Source organism: Felis catus, chromosome D2 (genome assembly GCF_018350175.1).
Source record: "Felis catus isolate Fca126 chromosome D2, F.catus_Fca126_mat1.0, whole genome shotgun sequence".
Taxonomy (NCBI): Eukaryota; Metazoa; Chordata; class Mammalia; order Carnivora; family Felidae; genus Felis; species Felis catus.
In genome coordinates, this window is record NC_058378.1 from 18210302 (window position 1) to 18235236 (window position 24935).

Here is a 24935-nt window from a genome sequence, read left to right on the forward strand (position 1 = left end):
GTAGCTATGTTAAAAGACAGAAGGGAAAGGACCTCAGCCAGCCTCAGATGGCATTGAAGAGCCCCAGGAAAATGGTAGGCAGGTATATAGATTTAAAATACTATAGAAGCTGGGGTGCCTGGGTGGCTCAGTTGGTTAAGTGCCAGACTTAGGCTCAGGTCATGATCTCACAGTTCATGGGTTCGAGCCCCGCGTCAGGTTCTGTGCTGTCAAGTTCAGAGCCTGGAGCCTGCTTCGGATTCCGTGTCTCCCTCTGTCTCCGCCCCTTCTCGGCTTACACTACTCTCTCTCTCTCTCTCTCTCTCTCTCTCTCTGTAAAATAAATAAACATTAAAAAAAATTTAAATGCTAAGAAGCTGTGAAAATATTTGCCCCCTGCCCCCACCCCGGTTCGGTTTGGCATGCAGGCTCTAAGTGCCCAGGGCAGACTCCAGGTGAGCACTTAGAAGTGGCATGACCTTGAGCAGGTTATAGCCCTTGACCTTGAGGAGGTTAAGGGCTTCCAGCAGCAGCCTCTCTGACCAGCTACAAGAGGCAGCCCATCACTCTGTCTCACAGGCTACTGTGAGCGACGAGAGTATGTTCCGAGTATGTTCCGGGGCACGGCTCAGGGCCTGGCAGGCACATCAGGAACGTTCCACAAACAATAACAGTAACAGTAATTATTACAAATAAGAATAAACCCCGCGAGGGCGCAGCAGTAAAAAGTGAATGCGTTTTAGAAGTGTGATAGGAAATGGTCACTGAGCGGGGTCCCCAAAGCAGACAGACCGTCTTCCTGGTCCTCCCACACTAGTCCCCTCCATCCTGTAAAGCCCGGGAATGACGTTAGCCACCAGCACAGAGCGTTATCTATAAAGTATCTTCTCTTTATTTAAGTTAAACAATTTTCGAGGATGGTTTCCATCTATAAAATGGACAAAGTACAAGCTCTGTACAGCAGTTCTTTTTAAAAATCAACTGGAAAAAAAATTTACCAAACTATATTTTGAGTTTGCAAAACATACTCACAGATACCATCGTTTTTAGCGTTTATGAGGACGTAAGAAAAGACCACCACAGAGAAGACGACTCACTTTGCCACGCTTTGCTCAAAGGGCTCTTAGGAAAAGAATCCATACTTGTAAAAACGGGAGAGGGTGGGATCGTCCCGATGACTAAAAAAATAACGCAACCACAGTAAGTCACTTTGGCACACTGTGTCATGTAAACATAGCTCACCTGTAGACACTGGTTCCCGCCCCACCTGCGTCCCACAGCCTCGCGCGGGTACCCGACGCTCTCCCCAGGGGCCCACCTGGAGTCGAGACCAGCCTCTGAGGACACAGGTGTGCCGCGTCGAGCCGGCTAGGGCCTCCCTGCCCGCTGAAAGCACCTCTGGGTGCTTGGCAGGGGGCCAGAAAGGAAGACACAGGACAGTCACCCGGCCACGCCTCTACGCCCGAGCCCAGCGTCCCGGAGCAAACACGCGCAGGGCTTGTGCAGTGGAGAACAAAAGACCAGGAAGATCCCCTTTCCTTAGAGGAACAGGCAGGGAAGAGAGTGGCACTTTGCAGAGCGTCAACCCAGCGGAATCTTCTGGGGACGCTTCTCACTCCGTGACCTCCCAGTCTCTGCCCAAAGGGGCCCGAGGAGGTGAATTTCTGATGCGCGCCCCACGGTGCCGCAGCTTGTGGGTGGCCGGCCTCTTTGAGACCGGGCCCGGGTGTGGGCAGCAGGCAGGAGAGGGGAGAGGGAGGCAGTGGCTGCGAAAATGGCCAAGGAGCCACTCTGTCCCTGCGTGCGGGGCCGCCGCAAAGGCAAGGAGGACTCTGCGGGGACATTGCCGGGTGCCTCTTCCTGGTAGTAGCTTTAGTTCCGGTCTCGTGGTTTATACCGACAGCTGCTTCCTAAAGCACAAGTCTCGTGTTCCATGCCCTCCGTGTCAACGGATCAGGCGTCTTTCGGTTTGTACCTTTCCTAATGGTCGACCCAACGCCCATGACCGACAGCAGTCACCTGGGCCCGGGAGGGACAGTGTGGGCAGGCCAGATTCCAGAGCCCAGGGACCGTGGCCAGCCTTGCCAGCTCACCCAGACTCTCCCGATGAGTCCGGTGCTGGTCTCTGACAGCTTCCTGCCATCACCTACTGAGGGCCGTGGGAAGGGGTGGTTTTTTTTTTGTCTGTTTCTGTTTTTGTTTTGTTTTTTCCCTAAGAGAAAAGAAATTGGAATTTAAAAAGACCCAAAGCAACGTCTGCTAAAATAAGTAACCCATCCACGTTTACAGATACCGAGGGCACAGAATGTGGATCCCAACATTTGGCGGTGACTTCCGGGCTGAAGCCAACAGAGGCGCCCTGTGTAGGGCAGCCCCCACCCCAGCCCCCCACCCAGCGGCCCCCATAGCACCTGCTCACGAGGATGCTCCAGGGGGCAAAGGAGACCACCTCCTCCCTCCGGGAGAGCCCCGTCCCTCTTCCTTCCGGCTGTGAACTGCTCTGTGGAGAATTTACAAGATGAGAACAACCTACAGAAACCATAGGGAACTGACCGTACGTTCGTTCTATATACTTATATTTAGTGTCCCACTGTAGAAAAGTTCATACTCAGATACAGCAAGTACATCATGTGGAAGAGGGGGGGGTCTGTGCTGGGAAGACAGCTGGGAATAGAGGAGTGGGGACAGGGGACTCCGACGTAAACCTGCAAAGCGACGTGGTTCGCTGTTGTGGAAACCCGACGTGATTTCAATGGGATCAAACATGGAGATTTCGAGAGAGTTCTCCTCGTGGTGATGTAGCAACGACACCCCTTCCACCCTCCCTGCCCCCAACTCGTACGCGTTCGGGCCGCTTCTCCGCCGTCCCTGGGGGGTCGCCCGGGGCTTCCCCGGCCGAAACCGGGGGGTGGGGGGGCACCGGGGGGGCCGTGGCCTCGGAAAGGGGGCCCGGCTGTCTCCTGTGAGGGGAGGAGAGCCGTTGCTCTCTCCTGGCCTCTTCCGTGTCCGCCCAGGCCCCGCGCCTCGCAGAAGTTCTCCGACTTTCAGACCGTGATGGAATACTGAGGTATATAGTTTCGCGGAAAGTTCAAGAAACATAATCAATAACGTGATCACCAAACTCAGCCCGACGGTGTAGGAGACAGGCCGGCGCGGCCTCCCCGGCTCTCCTACTGCTGCAGGTTGAGCGTGAACTTCCACTGCTGGGACAGGGCCGGGCTGCACACCTCCACGCTCAGGCCCCCGTTCTTGGCCGTGCGGCTGTCCAGGCACAGGTTGCTGCCCACGTGCCGCAGCTTGGAGTTGCCCTCGATCTGTTCCCACTTCTGCAGAAGACAGGAGAATGCCTTACAGTAAGGGCGCGAACGGAATGGCACGAAACAGATCCTTTTGGCGGGGTCTTCTGGCTACATTAAAAACCCAAAGAACCAAGTATCTTTTTTTGGGGGGCGGTGTGGCCTCTGATCACAATGGATGGGAGTTACCAACGGGCCCCCCACAAAGCAGCCCCAGGTGCTGCGAAGCGCCCGGGAAAGAAACCTCCGCTCTCCGCCTCGGTCTGCAACTCAAAGCCTCCTTTTCCAGGCCGCCGGGGACCGCTTCTCCTGTCCCGCCCTCTCCCTCCTGTGGCTGTGCCCTTGTCCGAGCACCAGCGCCCGGGCACCTGCTATCCCCAGTCATTAACACAAGGACTTGATGTAGGGACTCTGCATTCGTCCCCAAGAAGGCCTCATCTGATGATCCTTCACCTCAAGGAAGGAGCCCCAGGAAGCTGAGCCAGCTCAGAGGGGACCCCGATCGTGCCCCTGGTTACTGGAAGGCAGCCCTGCCCAGAGGGCGTGGCCTGGGCACCTCCACACTCTCACATAGGCCCTCCTGCTCGGCTGAGCCAGAGGAACTGTGTCAGGTGCAGCGAGAGGGAAAGAGATGCTTGAGTGGCCAGAATGTCACGTTGAGGAACCTGCTTCTGGACTGTCCGTTTTCTCTACTAGCCTGTGGGCTCCTTGGGGGCCGTGTGTCTGAGAAACTTGCCTCAGCCACACTAGAGTCTCCCAGTGCTCTGCCTGGCACAACCAAGTTCCAAACGGGGCACTTGGAGAGCACAGGGCAGAACATCTTCTTACTCAAGCGTGCACACCCTCCCCCCTACCGAAACCAAACCCAGCAGCCAACCCGCCAACCTCAACCCACCAGCTAACCAAAAACTCAATCAGCCAATCAACTCACCAATCAATCAACTCATCAACCAACCAACCAACCAACCAACCAACCAACCAACCAAGTCAGGAGACAAAGCCCACAGCCTAAAGGAAAGGGAAGGAAAGGCAGGAAATCTGAGCCCCCCCACCCTGCTGTTTACCCTCATGTAGAAATCTCCAGTGTTTGTTCTTTAAAAAAAAAAAAAAAAGTATCACACTTTTTTCTCCCCAAAGCTCTCCCTTCATTAACATAGTCTGTGATTCTAATTAATTTTTTACACTGTGTGCGCTAAAGCTCCTTTCCGTAAGTATTTCTGCAAATCCTTTTGACACCGTGGAATTGAATTTTCTTCCTCCTGCCTCCCTTTCCCCTCTGACTCTGCAAATGCACACACAACACGAGCACACAGACGTGCCTGGAAACCAAATGGTCCAACTGGCAGGACAGTGTGGCTTCAAGATAAATTTAGCTGAGAAGCCTCGTCTCGAATGGCAAATGAACGAGGTGGGGAAGGAGGCAGAAGAGGCGGAGGGGAGCCCAGCAACCTGGGAACCGACCTTCTGCACAGGGACCCTGGGATATGCATTCGCACGGCCCGCTAACCTGGAGTTTTTGCCAACAGTGAAATTCAGCGTGATCAGATGAACACGGGGGAGGTCATGGCTACCTGCCTGTCATCTCTTTTCTGGCTCCCTGGCCGTCAGTCATTCCTCGCGCAGGTTTCCTCCACTGTCATGGGAAGTGTGTACGCCCTGCCCACGTCCCCGTGTCACTCTGAGTGGCCAAGAATCGGGTTTGACAAAGGACACGGAATGAATGGAATCTGATTTCCTTCTCTGGAGGGGCTCTGCCTGTCACGTGTCAGAACATCAGCTAAGTGGAAGGTCTTTCAAAAAATAACCCAACCCCGGCTGTGTCTCTGGAAGGCAACGCCCTCCGCCCGGGCTCACGGGTCAGATTTCTGGGGCATCGAGGCTCTCCTGAAACAGCCCCCACATTTCCACGTGCCACGAAGCCAGAAGAGTCTGCAACAATTTTCCATCTCCTGGTGTGAGCCTCTCGGGGGGTCAGTGACACTCCCTAAGACCTGGGACTCTACAGCAGGATTACCTGTCAACTCCTGAGATAAGACCAGCTCCCGCTAAAGTAGCTCCTCCAGAGGTTATGCGTCTGTTTTGTTCTGTTCTTTTAGGAGGTTTGGTGACCAGATAAAATCATCAGTTTGTCCCTTCTTTGTGCCCCTGCCCCGTGACACTCCATGGTAGCATGGCTGCACCCTGAGCGGGGGGCATCATGGAATCCTGGGTGCATCGATGCCCAACCAGCAGGACTGTGGGCGGCCCGGGTCCGGGGGACAGGGGCCTCCCCGTTGGGCGGTCACGCTCGCGGACTAGGGGTACCGTGCACTTCTGAAACCGTGCCGTCAACACAGATGAACATTTGAGGACGGCAGACTGTGGGCAGACAGCCGTGCGGGGGAGGGACCCGCTGCTAAACCAGGGATTCCACTGAGTAGAGGATGCGGGGACACCCAGCGGTCAGGCCAGTGGTGGCCAGAGGCAAGCGTTTCTCCGACAACGGGATCTAAGCAAGGGACCTGGTTTTGGCCTCGGTCCTCCCAGGGGACCCTGGAGAGAAGATGCGGGTCTCAGCCTCCCCTTTTGTGAAGCCGGTGTTGAACTAGAAGCCCACTCAGGCTCCTGGCTCTGTGCCTCAGTTTCCCTACACCCATCTACCTGAGAAGAAGGGACTGTATGAAGACAAGCCCGCTCCACACGTTGGCATGTTGGAAGGTCCTTTTGCGGCTACGTTTCTATTTCTGACACTAGCCATCACCCCAGTCAAGAAAGGGCATGTCTCCATGTTACCCCCTGGGAATATGTCAGAGCAAACCCGCTTCAAAGGCAAAAACATTCTAAACTGTTTGGAAACATACATACATACATATGTACATACATGTATATATGTGTGTGTGTATATATACACATACACGTGTGTGTGTGTATATATATATATATATACACACACACACGTATACACTCGAGAGAGTGTGCGTATAAGGTTTCATCCACTTGAACTTACGTAGCATTTTTGTAACTTTAAAAAGCAAAGATATTTAACAAATAAGAACGTAAGTTTTCTTTAAAATATCCAGCGGCCTGGAGAGAATGAGATTAACATGAGAAATAAGCAATGCCAGACCACTGGCTTAAGAAAGAAATACAGGTGTGTCTGTACAAGTCTTTCCTTCGGGGCTGTGGGTTAGTCAGCACCCCAAAATGCAACAGAACGAAAGCACCCCCCCTTGGCGATGTTGTTATGAACCTCCCTTCCTTTCCTAGCACTTATTTATGGCTCAGTGTTTCACTAACTTCTCAGCGGGCTCTGAGCCCGGGCCACGCTCCCTCTGCCCGCACGCACGCACGTCACCCCTGCACGCCTGCTCGGCCCGCCCTGCGCTTCCGGCCGACCCTTCCGCTCCTGGGCCCGAGGTCCTGTGCCCCCACGTGCAGGGGGGTCTGACGAGGCGGAAAGTTACGGGGTTGCGGTCATCACGTCCAGCACTCAGACCTACACATCCACAGCCACCACCGTCCGTTATCTCCTTGGTGCTCACCGACGTCACCAGATACTTTCAGGGTGCCCACAAACGAGCAGCTGCTACAGAGAAGCTTCTGGACAGGGGACCGCCAGCCCTGCTTCCCTTGCACAGCACGGAGGGGAGGAAATGACCTGCCCCTACCACCGTGCCCAGACTAGAGAAGGCAAGGCGTTCACAGACCTTCGGAGGAGCCGAGCATACAATCACGAAACAGATCGGTCAAGAAGTTACGGGGAGCCGTAACCCAGGACGGGGCACTCGTGGGACAGCGGCCCACAGGGGGCAGAGGAGAGAAAGCACGCCATCCAGAGCCGGTGCCCACGGAGACCGAGGAGCCTTCGCGGCACTCGCACCCCGCGCCCTGCAGAGACACGACAATCCCACGTTCGCCCAGCACGGGATTCGCGGGCAGCCGGCCACACACCGGGGGCTGCCCAGCAGGGTAGGGGGACGGCGGGCAGATCGCGGGAGCTGGAGGCCGGCAGGGCAGCCGGCACGGCAACAAACACGGCGTACGCGCTGCCGTCGAGGCCACGGAGGAAGCACCGGGAGGCCAGGCCGAGGGGCACGGGCACCCTACCTGTCTGCTGTCGTTTTCCCGGCAGCCCTGCAGCTTTATGACCGAGCCCGGCGTCCGGTCCACCACCGTCAGGCACAAGTCCATGTGTTTCACCGACTTCTCCTTCGTCAGGGCCCATTCCTGGAACGCAAAACTGCAGGTCAGGGGCGGGCCACGCGCGGGCCCGCGAGGGGACGGGGCCCCAAAGGGAAAGGGTCACGCTGCGGAGCCGGGATGTGGAGCCCCCTGGGCCAACGCAGGGCCCACACGAGACTTTCCGCCTAAGGGCGGGTCTACAGCTGGGGGTGTCCGGGGGTGCCTCCCGGCGCAGCACCAAGGTTTTTGCAGACCGTCGTGGCAGCAGGGCTCCGAGAACGCCAGGAACCAAGATACGCAGTATTAACTATGTCAGCCCCAGACGCAAATCAGAGCACCGCGCTCATCTTCTACCCTTAAATGCGAGCTGGAGACACCGTGGCTCGTGCGTGGTTCCCACAAGACGGACGGTGCAGGGCCAACTCTTCCACCCACGTCGTTTTTGGGAAGGCTCTGTGCCCCCTGCAGGCGTGGTCTGGAAACAGCCTTTACGAATGTGGATTGTAACGTGTGAAAATTATAAATTACACAGGGCCTATTTAGGCAAAACGTACAGCGTGTAGCCTCACTACTGGGCGGTGGGTGATTTAATGCTCACAAAGGTCTGAGATCCCTGCGGCTGGGCCTATGTATTTACACACACACACACACACACACACACACACACACACACACACACCTAGTTATTCTGAGTACTCGATAAGACTGTCTCAAACGGCAGGAAGCCAGAGAATGGGGAAGAAGTGGGAGTGTGGCCACGGGCAGAGGGCTCCCGGCAGGGCAGCGGGTGGGACAGGAGGAAGGTGGCTTCTGACCTCCGCTCTAGGGCGGGACCCTTTCGAAGGGGTAAACACCCAAATGAGCGCTCGGGATCCAGAAGCAGCAAGGCGTCTCCCGACGCAGGATTCTATCAGGACAGACTACCCGCGGCGTCATTTCTGCTGCGTGCCCGGGAAAGCTGCCACGATACAGCCGTCCTCGCAATGACCCCACTGCGCCCTGCAGCGACCCAGGTGCTCTCGCAGGGCCGGGCCCAGGGCGGTGAACAGACAGGCAGGGCCCCGCCCTCGTGGGGCTGGCTCTCCAGCGGGGAGAACACATAACACACACATGAATGTACCACGGACACTCAGGCGCTATTAAGTGCTTTGGAGAAATTATTTTCCTTTTCTTCTAAGGGGACAGAGATGAGAGAGGGAATAAATTATCATTTTTCTAAAGTGTATTTATCGAGAGAGAGAGAGAATGAATATCTCAAGCAGGCTCTGTGCAGTCAGTGCAGAGTCCAATGTGCGGCTCAAACTCACGAAGCATGAGACCATGATACAAGCCGAAGTCAAGAGTCAGACGCTTAACTGATTGAGCCACCCAGGCACCCAGGGAATAAATGACCTTTTAAAGAAGCCTCACTAGGGGCGCCTGGGTGGCGCAGTCGGTTAAGCGTCCGACTTCAGCCAGGTCACGATCTCACGGTCCGTGAGTTCGAGCCCCGCGTCGGGCTCTGGGCTGATGGCTCAGAGCCTGGAGCCTGTTTCCGATTCTGTGTCTCCCTCTCTCTCTGCCCCTCCCCCGTTCATGCTCTGTCTCTCTCTGTCCCAAAAATAAATAAACGTTGAAAAAAAAATTAAAAAAAAAAAAAATAAAGAAGCCTCACTATTCAATACCTAGGTCACCCTGGGACAAATGGTGGGCCCCAGACAGGCAGCCCCTGCAGGGACTGGAAAAGCCATTAGCCTGGTCTCCGGCTTCCTCGCTCCTAACAGGGAGGCCGACTCGGGCCAGTGCCCTCACTCCCCTCGGCTTCAACGTCCTCACCTTTTAACTAGTGTTTCTCAAAGTGTGCTCCATGAGGAATTCAATGAAGTTAGTTCCAGGTCAAGTACATTTGGGAAACGGTGAGTTTGGGCCATGTTTCCCTCCGCAAATTCGGAAAGAAGTCTCTTAAAGGCTCTGAAAGTCCGAGGATAGAAGAGACCGCCCGGGCTGCTTTCCTTGGCGACTCTCAGACTCGGGAGCTCGGAGCCCTGTCCCCACCTGTCCCACCAGTGGCTCTTGGCAGTGAGCTCTGCAGAGCGCCCTCTGGGAAGGGCCACATGCCGCCTCTGAGGGGCGACTGCAACCTTCCACGATGCCGTCACTCAACAGTCGGTGCTTCTCAAGTGCCAACAGGTGCCCAACGTCACCGGCACTTGAGGGCGTCACTCACGGCACAAAGGCCCCCGAGAAGGAGGACGTGCAGGCGGTCTTTCGTCACGTGTCCAGCGAGGCTTGTGTGAAATAATGGCACCGAGACACCCCCCCCCCCTTTCCTGGCTAAGATTTTAGATGGTTCCGGGAAGCAGGTGTCGAAAGCCGCTGGAAGGGCTGCAAACAGATACCCAGTTAAAGCTCACATCTCAATGTTTCTACGAGCTTCTTGCCACTGTGCGCTTAATTATTTTAAAGCCGACTTTAGGCTGAATTTCAGAAAAACTAATTCAGCTGTGCAAACAACACAGCTAGTTGCCACTTTGTTCTTCTGTGTTGCATTTCAATGATCTGGATTTGTCAAATAAAGTTCATAAATATTTAAGGAACGCTTTTTTGAGCCGCTCCTCTTAAAAAAGCCCGGCCATTAATGTTCCCATTTCCTGTGTGTCTGCTGGGGCTCAGCCAGAAACCACATAACAAACCTTACTCTTCCAGAGCACGGGACCCTATTTTCAGTGAGGGGATGTTATCTACCCTCAGTTTCCACCCATGTGGCACACTCCTCAAGAAAGCATCACTTTCCGTCAGATCAGATGGGGCTCACTCGTGGCGGGTTTACGAGTTGGGTTCTCTGCAAGCGGCAGGCGTGAGCTCTGCCTTCCAGAACCACACTCCCCAGTACGGTGGGAAAAAGACATTTTTTTAATCCTTTATTTTTGAGACACACACACACACACACACACACACACACACACACAGAGAGTGAAAGGGGGGGGGGAGGGCAGAGAGAGAGGGAGACACAGAATCCCAAGCAGGCTCCAGGTTGTGGGCTGTCAGCATACAGCCCAACGCGGGACTCGAACCCACGAACCACGAGATCGTGACCTGAGCCAGAGTGGGACGCTTAAGGGACTGAGCCACCCAGGCGCCCCGCCTCGGTTCAGTTAAACGGAGCAAATGCCTCACACCCTCGGTCGCGTTAGCTCCGTTCTGAGTGCTCTGTCGCTGCAAGTGGTCGGGGAGAACCGCACTGGGCGGGGCGGACTAGAACACCGTGCTCACTTTACAAAGCACAGCTGGACGGCGCTGATCTAGAAGGCGGCTCTCTCTGGGCCTCAGGCCGGTCCACGGAGGAAGGTGTTCCCAGGTGTGTGGGTGAAAGTACACCACGTTGTCATACTGCCTCCCGGTCCCTCAGTGATGTGGCCTCTCCCTCGAGGAAACTCTTCACTGTGCAGCTGCTCCTTTAGAATCACCCGCCTCGGGAGCTTTCGAAAGCCCCAGTGCTCTGCGGCCCCAGGCCAAGTGAAATCCCAGGCTTTCTGGGCATGGGACCTGGCGTCCGTATTTCTTAAAAGCTTTCGGGGCTATTCCAGCACAAAACCACAGGAGGAGTGCTCAGAGCGAGTGGAAACCTGCTCCCTGGAGAGGCGGGGCTGCGTCCTCCCGTCTATGACCCCTGAGGGGGCAGCACCTGGCACAGCGGGTCCCCCGCAAATATCTGCTGAAAGGGAGGAAAAGTCACCCTGTGCGAGAACAGCAATGGTCTCACAACAGGAAAGGGGAAAAAAGAGTGGGAACGTGTTGGCTCCGCACAGGCCGTCACGTGTGTTTGTCACAACAGCCCCAGGCACGGCACCGGGGTCTGCTTTGCGCAGGCTCTGGGACAGGCCAAGATCGGGGCTGGGCCACAGCACTGTCGCCTGTGTGCACAGCTGGGAGCAGCCGTGTCTGGGTGGCCTCCTCCACTGTCCCCAACTACTTCCTCCCCCGAAGACGGTGCCCTGAGAGCAGCTCGCCACCAGCGAGCTCCGATGCCTAGACATCAGGGGACTATAACCAGGACACCTCGGACACTGAGAGGGGGAGCAAAGAAAAATTTCACGGGGAGAAACAGGTGTAAACCGAGAATGTCTGGGGCAGGCCAGAGGAGTGTTCATGGGCTGAGATACCAACATGCAGGCGGGATCTGGGGATCCGGAGCCACAGCCACCAGCCGTCACTGGTGGGGGTGATCACATGGGCCACTGAGCAGTCGAGAGCCAAGCACAGAGCCCGGGACAGAAGCTGGTGCCTGAGACGCTGAGGGCAGGGTGGGCGGTGACGGGAAATCCTTCACGGCCGGCCGGCACACTTACTTTTAGAATGCCCTACAGAGGGGCACCCGGCTGGCTCAGTAGGCTAGGCCCCTGACTGGATTTCGGCTCAGGTCATGATCTCACGGTCCGTGAGTTCGAGACCCGTGTCGGGCTCTGTGCTGACGGTGCGGAGCCTGCCTGGGATTCTCTCTCTTCCCTGATTATGCTCTCTCTCTCTCTCTCTCAAAATAAGTAAAGAAACATTGAAAAAATTACTTTCAGATGTTCTACAGAGTAAGACTTCTCACTGCCCAGGAGAGCTGCTAAAATATAAAGGACTGAGCCCTTTAACTTTCACTGGATCATCAGAACATCGCAAATGTGACAGAGGGGAACCCCAGGAATGAATTGCGGGGGGGGGGTGAAGCCAAGGCAGAATTATAAAACGTCTAACAACAGGGATAGTAAATAACTTGAAGGCAAACTTTCAGCAGTTTCATCATGGCTGTGGACACAAGCAGATAAAACCCCCGCCTGTCCCCGTGCTCACACCCCTCCCGCCTCCCACCGCAGCCCCGAACCTCTACTGCTCAGCGTAGAGGGAGCCATCCCTGCACGGCCTCCCACAGTCAGACCTGCGCCGGGACACGGATGACAGCAACGCCATGTGACCCTGTGTCATCCCCTGTTGTGTGAGGCTGAGTATGTCACGGGGGCCGTGCGATCCCCAGCAGGAGGTGGGATCACATTTAATTTCACTGCCTCGGACTGAAAGGCAGGAACAGTGCCTCCCCGCCCCCCCTCCCACCTCCTGTCCCCAACCAACAAACCGCCCGACTTGTGTCCTTCCTCCTCCTCTCCTTCCTTCCCTCTTTACGGGTCCTCCTTCCAGCTGACCCCTCACATTTGGGGGGCCTGGGAAAGAGTACAAACGGGGACCCACATATCACAGGCTGAAATACTTGAAATCCGTAAATCCGGCTGCACCCAGAGGCTGGCCGGGCGCTCACGCAAAGCTCACGGCCTGTCCAGAGGACAGAGGCTCTGGGGACAGAGGGGAGACCCTGGGAGCCCAGGCGGGGGGCGGTGGGGGCGGCACGCAGGTGCTGGGCCGGCCCTGGCTGCCGCCTGAAGCTGGCTCCCCGCCCCTTGTCTGATTTAGGGTGTCCGGACCATTCCAAGCATTTGCTAAGATGCCATCACCAAGTGAAGGGAGCATTTGGGGATCGCAGTCTGCCTAGATACTCCCTGGGGGTGGGGTCTGGAGCCACCAGCTGTACATGGGAGGAGGGGCCCTCTTTTAAAAATAATCCTTTTGGGGCGCCTGGGTGGCACAGTCGGTTAGGCGTCCGACTTCAGCCAGGTCACGATCTCGCGGTCCGTGAGTTCGAGCCCCGCGTCGGGCTCTGGGCTGATGGCTCGGAGCCTGGAGCCTGTTTCCGATTCTGTGTCTCCCTCTCTCTCTGCCCCTCCCCCGTTCATGCTCTGTCTCTCTCTGTCCCAAAAATAAATAAACGTTGAAAAAAAAATTAAAAAAAAAAATAATAATCCTTTTTAGGGGGGTGGGAGGGAGGGGAGGGTGGGTGATGGGTACTGAGGAGGGCACCTTTTGGGATGAGCACTGGGTGTTGTACGGAAACCAATTTGACAATAAACTTCATATATTAAAAAAAAAAAATCCTTTTTAAAGAAGGCTCTGGGATCAATAAACCTGTATACACCCAGTTAAACGGCCTCCCGACCCCCGCCTCACCCCATTTAAACTGCAGGCCCCCTGAGAGCTTGGCATATTTTCAAGGAGGTAAGAGTACTTAGCATTGCCCAACCTTTTTTGCGTACAAAGCCCATGGTTTCCCAATTATCTCATTACAAAATGGCTTCCTAGACCATTGTCTTCTGGAACACGTAGGCCACGGTTAGGCCCATCAAGCCTTCTTGGTCTCATTTTCAGGGAGGATAGAAGGTGGTGGGGTTTTATGCTTCCTGGAAAAGTTGCGTGTGTGTGTGTGTCAGACCGAAGCTAGTAATTATTAATTTTTCTATCTAAGCCGTTGCTGTCTAACAGGCAGGGGGACCAGGAATGATTCCGGCGGCCGCCACAGGGACTGTGGTTAAGTACCCATTTAACTGGGGCATAGGTAGGTGTTGACAAGCACATTCGGAGACTGGACACAGATGGGGACACAGAACAGGTACTCTGGGGATGAGCACACATCACAGGGAGGACGGAGGCAGCAGGAAGAGGAGGAGGAGGAGGAGGAGATTAAGACTGGCCCAAGGCTGCTGACAGGCTCCACGCCTCTGATCCGGGACACCCCGCCTGATCTGGTGGCCGTCTGCTAGCGGGTGACCGGCAGGAACTGGGTGCTACCTCACGGACCACTTGGGTCACAGGAGAAAGGCAGCAGCTAGGACTTGTAACGTCAGGGCCCCTTCCCCGTTGTCTCCGGGTCTCCGGGAGCTAAAGTCCACCCCCCCACGCACATACCTGGTTTCCCCCTGCATTGTGGCACTCGTAAACTCCGACGACACCGTCAGCAAAATGTCCCAAAGTGTCCAGGCAGTTGGTTCCCTGCTGCAAGGCCCCAAAAGCTATATCCTGGTGGTCGGGAACCCTGGAAAGCAACGGGAGAATCGTCTGCTTAATTCCGCGGGAGCCCCCAGCTCCTGCCATCCACTTCCTCTGCTTGGTGACTTTATCTCAGGCAGCAGGAACCACGCGAGGAAGGCCTCCACTAGGCCCCGTGCCCCTCCCCCACTGGCGGGCAGTCTCAGCCAGGCAGCGTTTCGCCCACGTCCTGGATTTCTAAGCCCGACTGAAGATCACGCTGGAGGACGAGTCTTTGTATTCCACGTCAGGGAAACGCTTCTGGAAAGGAAAAGCTCCTGTATTCTTCGGTGTTGGTCCGTTGGGAGTTCTTTAGGAAAGCAATGAATGAGGGGCGCCTGGGTGGCTCCGTGGGTTGAGTGTCGGACTTCGGCTCAGCTGACGGTCTCGCAAGTTCGTGAGTTAGAGCCCCACCCTGGGCTCGTTGCTGTGGGCCCAGAGCCTGCTTCGGAGCCTCTGTCCCCCTCTCTCTGCCCCTCCCCCGCCTCGTGCTCTCAAAAATAAACATTAAAAAAAAATTAAAAAAAAAAAGATATGTATTTAAAAAAAAAAAACAGTAAAAGAAAAGCAGTGTGCGTGGTCACGTGCCACTTGAACTTCCCAGAAAACTTAGGATCTGACCTTCACCCGGCAGAGGGGAGAACCTGAGTGGCTTTGTCGGGCGGCCTTGCCACAAACAGACCCAGGGCATGGCGGAGCGGGGTGGGGGGCATGATGCGCCTTGGGATTCGACCTGCATCTGCACCCGGCCTGGGCCCTGCACCAGCTGCGTCGTCTCTCAGACCTCCCGCTCTCTCCACACCTCACCCCCCTCTTCCGCACGGCACCCGAGGAACAGGCCAGCTGCAAGTTATCATGTAAAAATACTGCCTCGTAAGCCGGGCTCTTGGGAAGCACTCGGTAAGTGGCAGTGATTACCACGGCCACAACACAAGTACGAAGTTGGTGTCTCCCTTGCCTGGCGCAGGGCGGGGTCGGGGGCAGCGGAGTCACCTGCCGGGACAGTGCGCGATGCTTCGGACACGGTCCAGTGTCACCTCGGGGTGAAACCGCATTTGATGTTGCTCTTGCCTGGCATCATTACCCACCAAGACCCAGGCCAGCAAATACGAGGTGGGCGCCATTGGGGGGCTACGATCTGCTGCTGGGAGGCCCCGCATGAGCTGAGAGAGAGAGAGAGACGACGACCGGGGGGCTCCCGCTGGTGACTGACACTGTTCCCAATCCCCAGCGAAAGCCATCCTTCACAGAGGGGGCCGGAGGGAGGACACCGTCCCGCTGTGCCCGCTCTTCCGGCTGGGGGTGGGCGAGGGGAGGGGGGCAGGACGTCGTACATTGCTTTAAAAGCCAAGGCAACGGTTCCAGGGGGCGATGTGTGCGAGTAGCCGCGATGAGGCCCAGCCGCATCATCTAACCCTCCAACGCGTCTTTGTGACAAGGGCTCTGGAGGAGCCGTTAGTGCAAAAGATCACGGTGGGGGCTGTCGCGTTCCCGGTCCCCGGGCTGGGAGACACGGGACTCGCGGTGAAACGCTCTGGGCATATTCAGAATAAGGGATGTGCTGCATTAAAGCCAAGAGCTGTCTGGCAACCCCTTTACGAAGATGAAGTGGAGATGGATCCCGAAGGCCGGAGGCCCGCGCGCCCGCCGATGAGGGTATGAGTGCTCCCTCGGGATGCGGGGCTCACATTAATTTACAACGAGATGCCGGGTGTGGACAGAAGGCGCGGAAGAGTGCTTCTGATGAGCTCTCCTGGAGGGAAGCAGGGGGCCGGCATCATGACTCCTATTTTACGTGGGGTAGAGACCAGCCTGGAGGAGGGAGGCGCCGTGGGCGGGGTCCCGGTCCCCACGCCCCTGCTGGGTGCCACCATCGGGGTTTGCACAGGAGGGGGCGGTGGTGCCCGGGCAGCAGGGGCCAAATGGCAAGCGGCAGAGCGGAGGTATTCTTGGATCTGCGCCCGGGTCGGTGCTGGGTCTCAGCTCCCGACTCTCGCCAACTGGGGGGAGACACGCGAGGACGGGGAGGCCCGGGGCGCCAGAACTGGGAGGCTGGACGGAGGCAGCCGGGCAGGGTGGGCACAGCGCACACACCTGGGGGGCGGGGGGCCGGGCGCTGCTCCTCGGGCCGCTTACACGGCCGGTTAGAGCACAGTCCTCGGCCGCTTAGCCCCTTCCCCCCTTGCCAACGGGGAAGGAGTTAGATGAGGGGACACCTGGGACTGTCTCCACCTCTCTGGAGAAGGGCAAGGGAACACGCGGCAGGAGGCCGCCATTCAGGGAGCACATTCTCAGGGCCGCTTGGCGACAGCTTGGAGGGAAGGACACGCAGCTCTCACGGTGGGGGGGGGTCCAGCTCCTGGCCTCCTGTCCGAGGTGCAATCTTCACTTCCTCACCTTCCGAGGCCTCGCCGCCTCTCCGATACTTGCTGCTCCTAAGCCCTGGCGAAGTGAGACCCCCCCCCCCGCAGGTCCCCCCGGGGGGGTTACCTTAACTCTGGGTAGACGTTTTCGAGGTACCATTTGAAAGGCTTGCAGCTAAGCTTCTTCCTAAGCTCCAGTCGGCTCTGAATACTGGAGAAGAGGCAAACAAGATTCCTTTACCAATCTGAAGAACTGACCGGCTCCCTCCATCAAATCTGGAAATCTGCTCCTGAGAACGGCACTGAGGCGGCAGTGGACCTTGGACCCCGCACACTCCTGTCCCCATGACCCCGGGCACCTCCCGCATCCCACCTGCCAGAGGCCCTCGCCCGGTCCTGAGCAGAGGCCCCTGCTTCGACCCCCGGGCGCCTGTTCTCGACTCTGGAGGCGGTGTGGTTCTTGGGGTGTGGGCTGACCACGGGGCTCCCCCCACCCCCAAGGACCCCGAGCAAAGCAGCACGAGAGGGTGCAAGTTACACTTACTTTCCATAAGGGACGTTTCTGGCAGAAGGCACTGCTGCGTAATAGAAGTTTTTGTATTCGTCCATCCAGACCTCTGCTGCCCGGCGGGTGTTACTAGAAACAAAACAAATCTCCTTGAGCTGTGATCTGCTTCCTTTCCATCAGCGTCACGCTGTGTGCACTCGTCCGCTCGGAGTGCCACTCAGGAAGGTCCTCCGACGCCGGCCGGCAGCTTGGGCAGCGGCATAGAGAGCGGGCTGTCCCCGCTCAGCACCCAGGCCCGTGTCTGCGGGTAGCTGGCATTCAGCGGGTGCTTACTGAACAAACAGAGCTCGCTTTCTCGGGTTGTGCGAAAACGGATTGTCAAAGAGCAAAAGTCAGAGTCAGAAATGCAGCACAGGCAGGGACTGGGAAGAAGAGACTGGGGCTGTACCATCGGGAAGGACAAAGCGTCACGGCAACAACCCGTGCGAATGTGTGGGCGGAAGGAAGCACCAGGGAGGACAGCCGAGAACCCCTCGGCCTCCACGGCCCTTCTCATCACGGCTCTCACCCTACCAGACGGCCCCGGGCAAAAGTTAAAAATAGATAAGAATTCCTATTAAAAAAGACTTTTATTTGCCTGCAGACCTGAGCTGACAGAGTGTCCTGTTTGGACAAGGAGTCGTCACGTGAAGGGGACAGCAGCTTTACGCCCCACACGTGGGGCTCTAATTAGCTACCCTGTACTTTTCTAGAAGGCAGGAAAACCACATGCTTCGGTCTCAAAACCATGATGCATGATCAATAAGGCCGCTGGAACAAGCTACTTTTGCACACACGGCCTGCGTTAAAGGATTCACGCGCACGGACGTCCACATCTGACCCTGCCGGCATTCTTTGCAAAGCAGGTATAGAGCAGCATTCATACAGGGGGCCTCTCTGCTCCCAAGTCCTGGACTCGGTACCAAAGTAGACTCACCCCTCCTTAAGAATCCGTACAGAACACATTACGTTCTTCCACAATAAATTATTAGGGAGGCCGCGTTCACCTTTGAAAGGAATTCCTTTTCTCTACCAAAAAGGTCTCTTTTTAAGCAGGGAGGCTTTCAAATGATGTGAGCTACAATTATGAAGATAATTTCTATGCGGGGCATACATCTTTCCCCTAAAGTGATGCAGAGCCCCTTTTTCTCTTCCTCAGATAGAAGATGAACTGTTCCAAATGCCATCTACTAGACAGACAAGACAATACGAAATAACATGGCTGTCCTCTGACCTGGCAAGTTCCCGCTTCTACAACCTACCTCGTGGAAATTTATTGACTAGGAAGGAAATGTGAAAATACGCTCACTTCAGCATTGTTTATAATGGCGAAGAAAATTAGAAACCATACGACCATCGACAGGGAAGTGATCAAATAAATGGACTTCTCTGCAGCCACTGAAAATACTGGTGTGCGTCTTACATGCTGCCGTGGAATGACGCCCTTGACTGGCTGTTGGGTGGAGAGAAAACAGGCTAGGGAACAGGGCGCGATAGATACGTGCGTGCAGGGAAGGGAGGGGGAGGGGAGGGGGCTGGAGAGATGGACCTACCACATTAGAAGACTAGCATCTTTGTGAATGAAATTGGCGATATTGTTTATTTTCGCTCTGTAAGAAAGACGTCCAACAACGAGCATTTAAAGATCTGAAGTGTCCGGGATGCGGGATCGTAAGTATTATTTCTCAGAAGAGCCATTAAATATGCTTACTGGGATTCGGAGTCTTACTAAGTGGCCCATGCCTCAACTTAACACCCAATCTCCAACAGGCTGTGTGACGTCAGTCCTCTGGGACCGGGATTGCTCATCAGTTGGATGAAACAGTTAGATTCAAGCATCTCCTAGGTCCCTTTCAGCCCCGAACGCTTCCAAGGTTTTCTGAATTCCAATCACACAGTGGTTTTGAATCACCTAAGTCATTAACCCATTTTGCAATCCCTAAACGCAAAGCAACATCCTTCTGTCTGCTGAATAGAGAAAGATCCATAGGTAAGACTCAACCAATAAGCTTCACGTGCTTACTCCGCCCCAGTTTCCATTCATTCATTCAAATATTTATTCAGTACCTACTATACGCCAGTCTTCTTGGAGCTATGGATACAGCGGCACCCAGAAGGGTCCACTTTGATTTATCCAGGTTTTCCTTGCCTTTGCTTCCTCTCTGCCCACCCCTACGCTCAGCGCAGACAGGGTAGCTCTCTCAGAAAGCAGGCAGCAAAAGAAGGTGTGAGTCACACGGGCCAGTTCTACTGCACGGTGGGAATAACAGAAAACAGTCTGGTAAGAAAGTAAGTTTACACCGCTGGGTTTCCTGTATTTCATTTCAATCGCATTGGTGAAGTCTCGCCATTAACTCGAAACCTAAAACCCAATACCCCTCTCTAAGGGATGTGCCCCACCGCCAGGCTGCTCTTCTGACTGGGGCCATCTCTGGCCTCCGGGTAAATTCTAATTCACACATACACTCCAGCACGCACACAACACCCTACAGTCTCTTGAGGGGCCTGCAGGAAGCAAACTGGACACGTCGCGACGTCGCCCAACTGGCCCACTCTCAACTGGTCTTGAGGGATGTGGCTGCCACAACCAGAGCCACGAAGCAAGGATTTGCAGGTGGGTCACAGCCTTACCCTTTCTAAAGTGCCACATGTGCACACGGGAGGGGTAAAACAAGGCAGGATCCCACTGGGGCTGCTTGCTCCACTCATTCACTCATTCATTCATTCATTCATTCATTCATTCCTCACTCACTCGCTGACAAACTAACCTACATAAATGAGATCATCCTCTGCGTGTTGTTCTATCACCTCTTTTAGCATCTAGATAAAAAGATCGGTATGTGGTAATGCCGTGGAGTCCGGAGCCCAGCTCCCCGAGTGGCAACCTGGCTCAAGTGCTTTCCGGTTGCGTGACCTTGGCCGGAGGGATGACGCTTCCGCCACCTCAGCTTCCCTTATCCCTGAAGCGGGGACCAATCAGAGTACTTCGTTCATAAGGTTTTAGGAGAATGACGTAAGCTAATGTTGGTAAAGTACTGAGAAACAGCCCGACGCACACCAATCGCCACATACGTGTTAGCTCTCGTCGTGAAGTCCCAATTGTTAATGGTGAAATACTTACACACTTGATGCCGCATATCAGAGGAAACCAGAGAGAACGCGGAACTGGAAAGGGACCTCAGAAACCATCTAATTCGGCCCCCTTATCTTTTAGATGAGTCAGCTGAGGCAGAGGGCCGCGGAGATGCGCCGAAGGCCAGCAGATCTCTGGGGGCCTGGGTCAGTCTTTTGTCCGGGCCTCTGGTGCGCAGACTTCTCAGGGGCCATAAGTTACGGCGAAGAAGTTTCCCTTCTAAACAACTTAAAAACAACACTGCGTAAAGCAATGTTCTGTGTATGTTAACAAATACTTTGTTCTGGTAGCGACCAAGGGCTTTAATACGTCCACACGAGAGGCTTTTGGGAGGAATCTCATGTTGTCCCCAGGAAAGAACAAACCCCTCACTGTTTATTTCGTGGAGCTCGCTGTAGAAGAAATACTTCCGTTTCTGGTAAAGAGCAGAAATGACGTCAGACGGCATTCGGGAAAGGACGTACTGTTCAAAGAGGGTAATTTGGCCGGAAGTTTTATTTGATACTTGGCCTCGCTGGAGGCTCCCAGAACTCAGACCCTCCGTGCTGACATTTTCACTTCTGCTGAAATAATTTTCACTTCCGGTTAATAATAACGTGTGTGGTGTGCAACCTGCACTTGGAATCTAAGCTGTAAAACAGTGGACCAGAGAGAGGCTGTTTGTTCTCCCGGGCTCACTTCTACTCTCTCTCCAGCTCTCCGGGTTCGGCGGGGGCACTGGGTTGGCAAAGCTGACCGCAGGCGTGGGGCTCGCTCATAATTCCCGGCTGCCGGTCTCCGGCCACAGCCAGGCCACCGTAATCGCTGCCTGTCGGGGCTCCGCTGTCACAGCCACAGCCCCGTCCGCACCACCTTCTCTCTGCCTGGGCCCTCGCCCCTGCCATCGGTTCCTCCTGATGTCACCTCCTCGCCACCCTCTGCCCAGAGGCCATGAACACCTCGCTAAAGCTTAAAACAGAGAAGTCAGATACCTGCTCAAAAGTCAGGTGCCTACGGTAACTCCCCCCCCCTCCGGCATCCAAATATCATCCCGAGTTTCCCCCCACCTACAGGGTGCTTGGCTGGGGCTGGTCGAGCTCTCCCACCCTGTCTACTGTCCCCTTATTCCCTAGGCTCCGGGCCCACCTGGTGGCAGACACCGATCTTAGCGCCGAGGACCTGCTCGTCCTGCAGGGAGCGCCGTCCCCTAGGAGCCCAGAGGGTCCCTCCGTGTCCAGTCCGCTCCCGCTCAACCATGTGACCACCGGTGATCCTTCTCTGATCCTTCTCGAAGCATTTATCAGTGGCTGCCGTCTTAGCTATTCAGATGTGGGACTGACCGCTCCCAGCTCCCTGGGGCCACGCTGGCCACGGGCCTGCGTGCCGTTTTATCTTTAGCATCTGGAAGAATTCCCCAGAAGACACCCGTAGGCCCACGATGGGTAATTGGCCTGTCTTCTTCAGAAAACTCTTGATCTGGTATCTTCACGTTTGCGAAGATATTTCTGTTATCTACCATAAATCATTTCCGTACGCCGCGTCTTTTTGGCGTGAATTTAGTATGGCCTGACTTTCGTGTTGTTCACATACGGTGCCCTGAGTGGTAACATATCAAGTTCCTCTTGTTCACAATAACGTTTTCTCACACATTCTGCCGGCGGGGGCGGGGGGGTGGGGGGGGTGTCCAGTTGTCTGAGCTTTCACACGTGTACAGACTGGTGTCATTACTACCACATCAGGATTCAGGAAGGCACGGTCACCCCGGATACCCCTCAGGCTGCCCCTCTGTACTCACGCCTCCGCCCCACCCCTGTCTGCTCCCTGTCACCGTAGCTGTGTCCTTCTGACACCGTCCTAGAAACGGGATTAAACACCATGCCACTTGTCACTCAGCAGAGTGAGTGGCACCCGTGCTGCTGTGGGCACAGTCGGTCTCCGTCCTTGCTGAGTGGCACCCCAGGGAAGGACACCTGCTTCCATACAGCCCGAGGTTAAGTCCCGTCTGGGTGGTGGTGGCCACCGGTGTTCCTGTCCCCGCCCAGCCCCTCATAGCCACTCACCGGGCGAAGACGGTGCCGCTGCCACCCGGGAAGGTGTAGGGGTGCTGCTTCCGGAACACGTGTCCTACGCGGCTGCAGGGGACGATCTCCAGGCTGCCGCCGCACTGCCACACGCGGAACGAGATCTCTGAGGCGATGAATGAGACAGGGTGACTGACGGAGCCCTGGACTGTTCTGAGCAGCAGCCACCCCAGACAGGGTACAGACATCCACCCGCCAGTATCCCATCAAAGGGCTCTCGTGCCCTCGTCTCCTGAAGGAGATGTGAACAGGGAGCCTGCCTCCTTCCAGAACCTGGTCCTGAACATTCTACGGTGGGGACATTGGACACACCCAGTATCTCCTGGCTCCACAGCACAATCAAGAAAGTATGTGCAGGCAGATCAGCCTGACTGTAGCGAATACAAGTTGCGTGCCTTAAATATACACAACATTAAATCGTCAACAGCACCTCAATAAAGTTGAAGAGAAAAAAAAAAGACGGAACGAAAGTTCGTACTGCGGTTCACCAAGAGGGTGTCTCCACAGCGGTGTTTTTTTACAGAAATGGGAGGTGGTGTAGACAAAAAGAAGAATGTCAAACAAACTCCCTACCCTGGGACATTTACTAGCTTAGATTTGAGCACAGATCCAAATTATGGAGTCAGCTAGATCTGTGTTACCAAATCCCATGTTTGCATTCAAGAATTCGGTTCCAAATTAAAAACAAAACAAAACAAAAAACCAACAAAAGAGCATGCAGAAACGTTTTTCAGATTCAGACGAGACACCTGCAGACAAGTGCGATTCTCTGGTCTATTTTGAACATGGAGGGACTCCAGGCACAAGACCTCACGTATCCGTGCGGCATCACAGGTATTAACTGATGAAATGCTTGCCCTGAATTCTTCACCAGCGGGTTCGTGATCAGGGGCTAATACATTCGCACTTGCTTTTTATCGACACCCTTAGAAAAGGCACCAGGAAGGTGTATAAACATCCATGAATTAAAAAGCATGAAACACGGGGCGCCTAGGTGGCTCAGTTGGTTGGGCGTCCGACTTCGGCTCAGGTCACGATCTCGCGGTCCGTGAGTTCGAGCCCCGCGTCAGGCTCTGGGCTGATGGCTCAGAGCCTGGAGCCTGCTTCTGATTCTGTGTCTCCCTCTCTCTCTGCCCCTCCCCCGTTCATGCTCTCTCTCTCTGTCTCAAAAATAAATAAAACGTTAAAAAAAATTTTTTTTTAAAAAAAAATAAAAAAAAAAGCATGAAACACCCACAATGGAGCTTCGATGTCAGATATAACCGGCCACCGTATAGGCCAACTTCCTCGACAACTTATTTTCAGGGCACTGACCACGAGTAAGCAGCTGGACTTTCTCTCTTCAGGAGAAAACGACCCTCCCCTTAAATTCCAAAATTTACGTTTATCCAGAACCGTGCATTATTAGCAGGCTGCAAGTCACCTGGAAAGTTCACAGGTGCCTTTGGACTGTGGTAATGACCAAAGATGCCCGAGTAACACAGAACCCTCAAGAGCTGGCCATGGACTTCACTGGTCAGTAACCAATGGTTCACCTGCTTCGACACAGAATCTACCTGCAGGAGTAATGAGATGCTCAGGCCAACTTCAACATACACACTGCCCTGAGCGTCTGTACTGGGGAAAAGCTCGGCGCGTGGCTGGCTTCTGGAACAGCCTGGCACCCTCTGACCAGGCACCTGTCCTCCTCACCAACCATCTCAGTGACCGCAACAGTCTTCATGGTTTGTATAAAAAGGGCACTTCCTCGACATCATTTCACACCCGTAAGAACACGGTGAGGAAGCGAGACAGAATGCACAGAATTAGCAGTCGCTGCTGGAAGTATAAAAGGGTCAGAAAGAAGGTGGGATTAGGGCACACCACAAGCGAGCTGCTGGATAAATCCTCCAGGCAGAGCCCTGTCTGTGGCAGCAGGCGCCCAGACTGCACCGCTGAAGGCACGTAACACCCCCTCGGGCACGACAGGAGTTCCTAGCACTGGATCTAGCAAACTCAAGTAGGAAACCCCTCGTTGGCTCGAGAGGAGTGATCCGTGCAGCTGCCGTGGGCCTCTCATAACCAATTCCCTCGCAGCCTTGAAAAATGCAGGGTCGTGACCGACCCAAGTCTCTGCCGTGACGGGTTTCTGACTTTCTCCGTGCCCAACAAAGCTTTGAATAAGAAGTTCTCTGCGTTTCAGGAGAATAAAAATTTAAATATACGCTTGCCTAACTGGAACATTCCATCTGGGGGCTAGGAAGGCCCCGTGGCTTCCGTGGAGGGCGTGTGTTAAACCAGGAAGGGATCCATTCAGAGACCTGGCGGGAGATTTGGAAGGCCACACAGAAGTACGATTACGCTCAACTCTGATTGCACTTGAACTCGGGGACGCTACAACTTGGGAACGATTACGCAGGATAGCTTGGTGGCTTTTGGATCAGGCCACTTGTTTGCTTCTCGGCTCTGCTAACAACCGGCCGTGAGGTCTCGGGCAGGACCTTGGTCCTTCAAGAAAGCATGAAACGAGACGCACAGCGC

The 24935-nt window shown here is 55.1% G+C and overlaps 1 protein-coding gene across 3 annotated transcripts in view; it reads right to left on the reverse strand.

Moving 5' to 3' along the window:
• Nucleotides 1–848: 848 nt before the first annotated feature.
• The window catches only part of GALNT2 (polypeptide N-acetylgalactosaminyltransferase 2), a 193696-nt gene continuing 169609 nt past the window's right edge, over nucleotides 849–24935 (reverse strand). For all 3 annotated transcript variants that reach the window (XM_023240434.2, XM_045039959.1, XM_006937791.5), the window contains exons 11-16: nucleotides 22395–22521; nucleotides 17220–17312; nucleotides 16803–16886; nucleotides 14193–14319; nucleotides 7362–7481; nucleotides 849–3305 (exon numbers count right to left, since the gene is read on the reverse strand). In XM_023240434.2, coding sequence (XP_023096202.1) covers nucleotides 3150–3305; nucleotides 7362–7481; nucleotides 14193–14319; nucleotides 16803–16886; nucleotides 17220–17312; nucleotides 22395–22521 — 707 coding nt within the window. In that variant the 3' untranslated portion in view covers nucleotides 849–3149. The remainder of the gene's footprint in view (nucleotides 3306–7361; nucleotides 7482–14192; nucleotides 14320–16802; nucleotides 16887–17219; nucleotides 17313–22394; nucleotides 22522–24935) is intronic.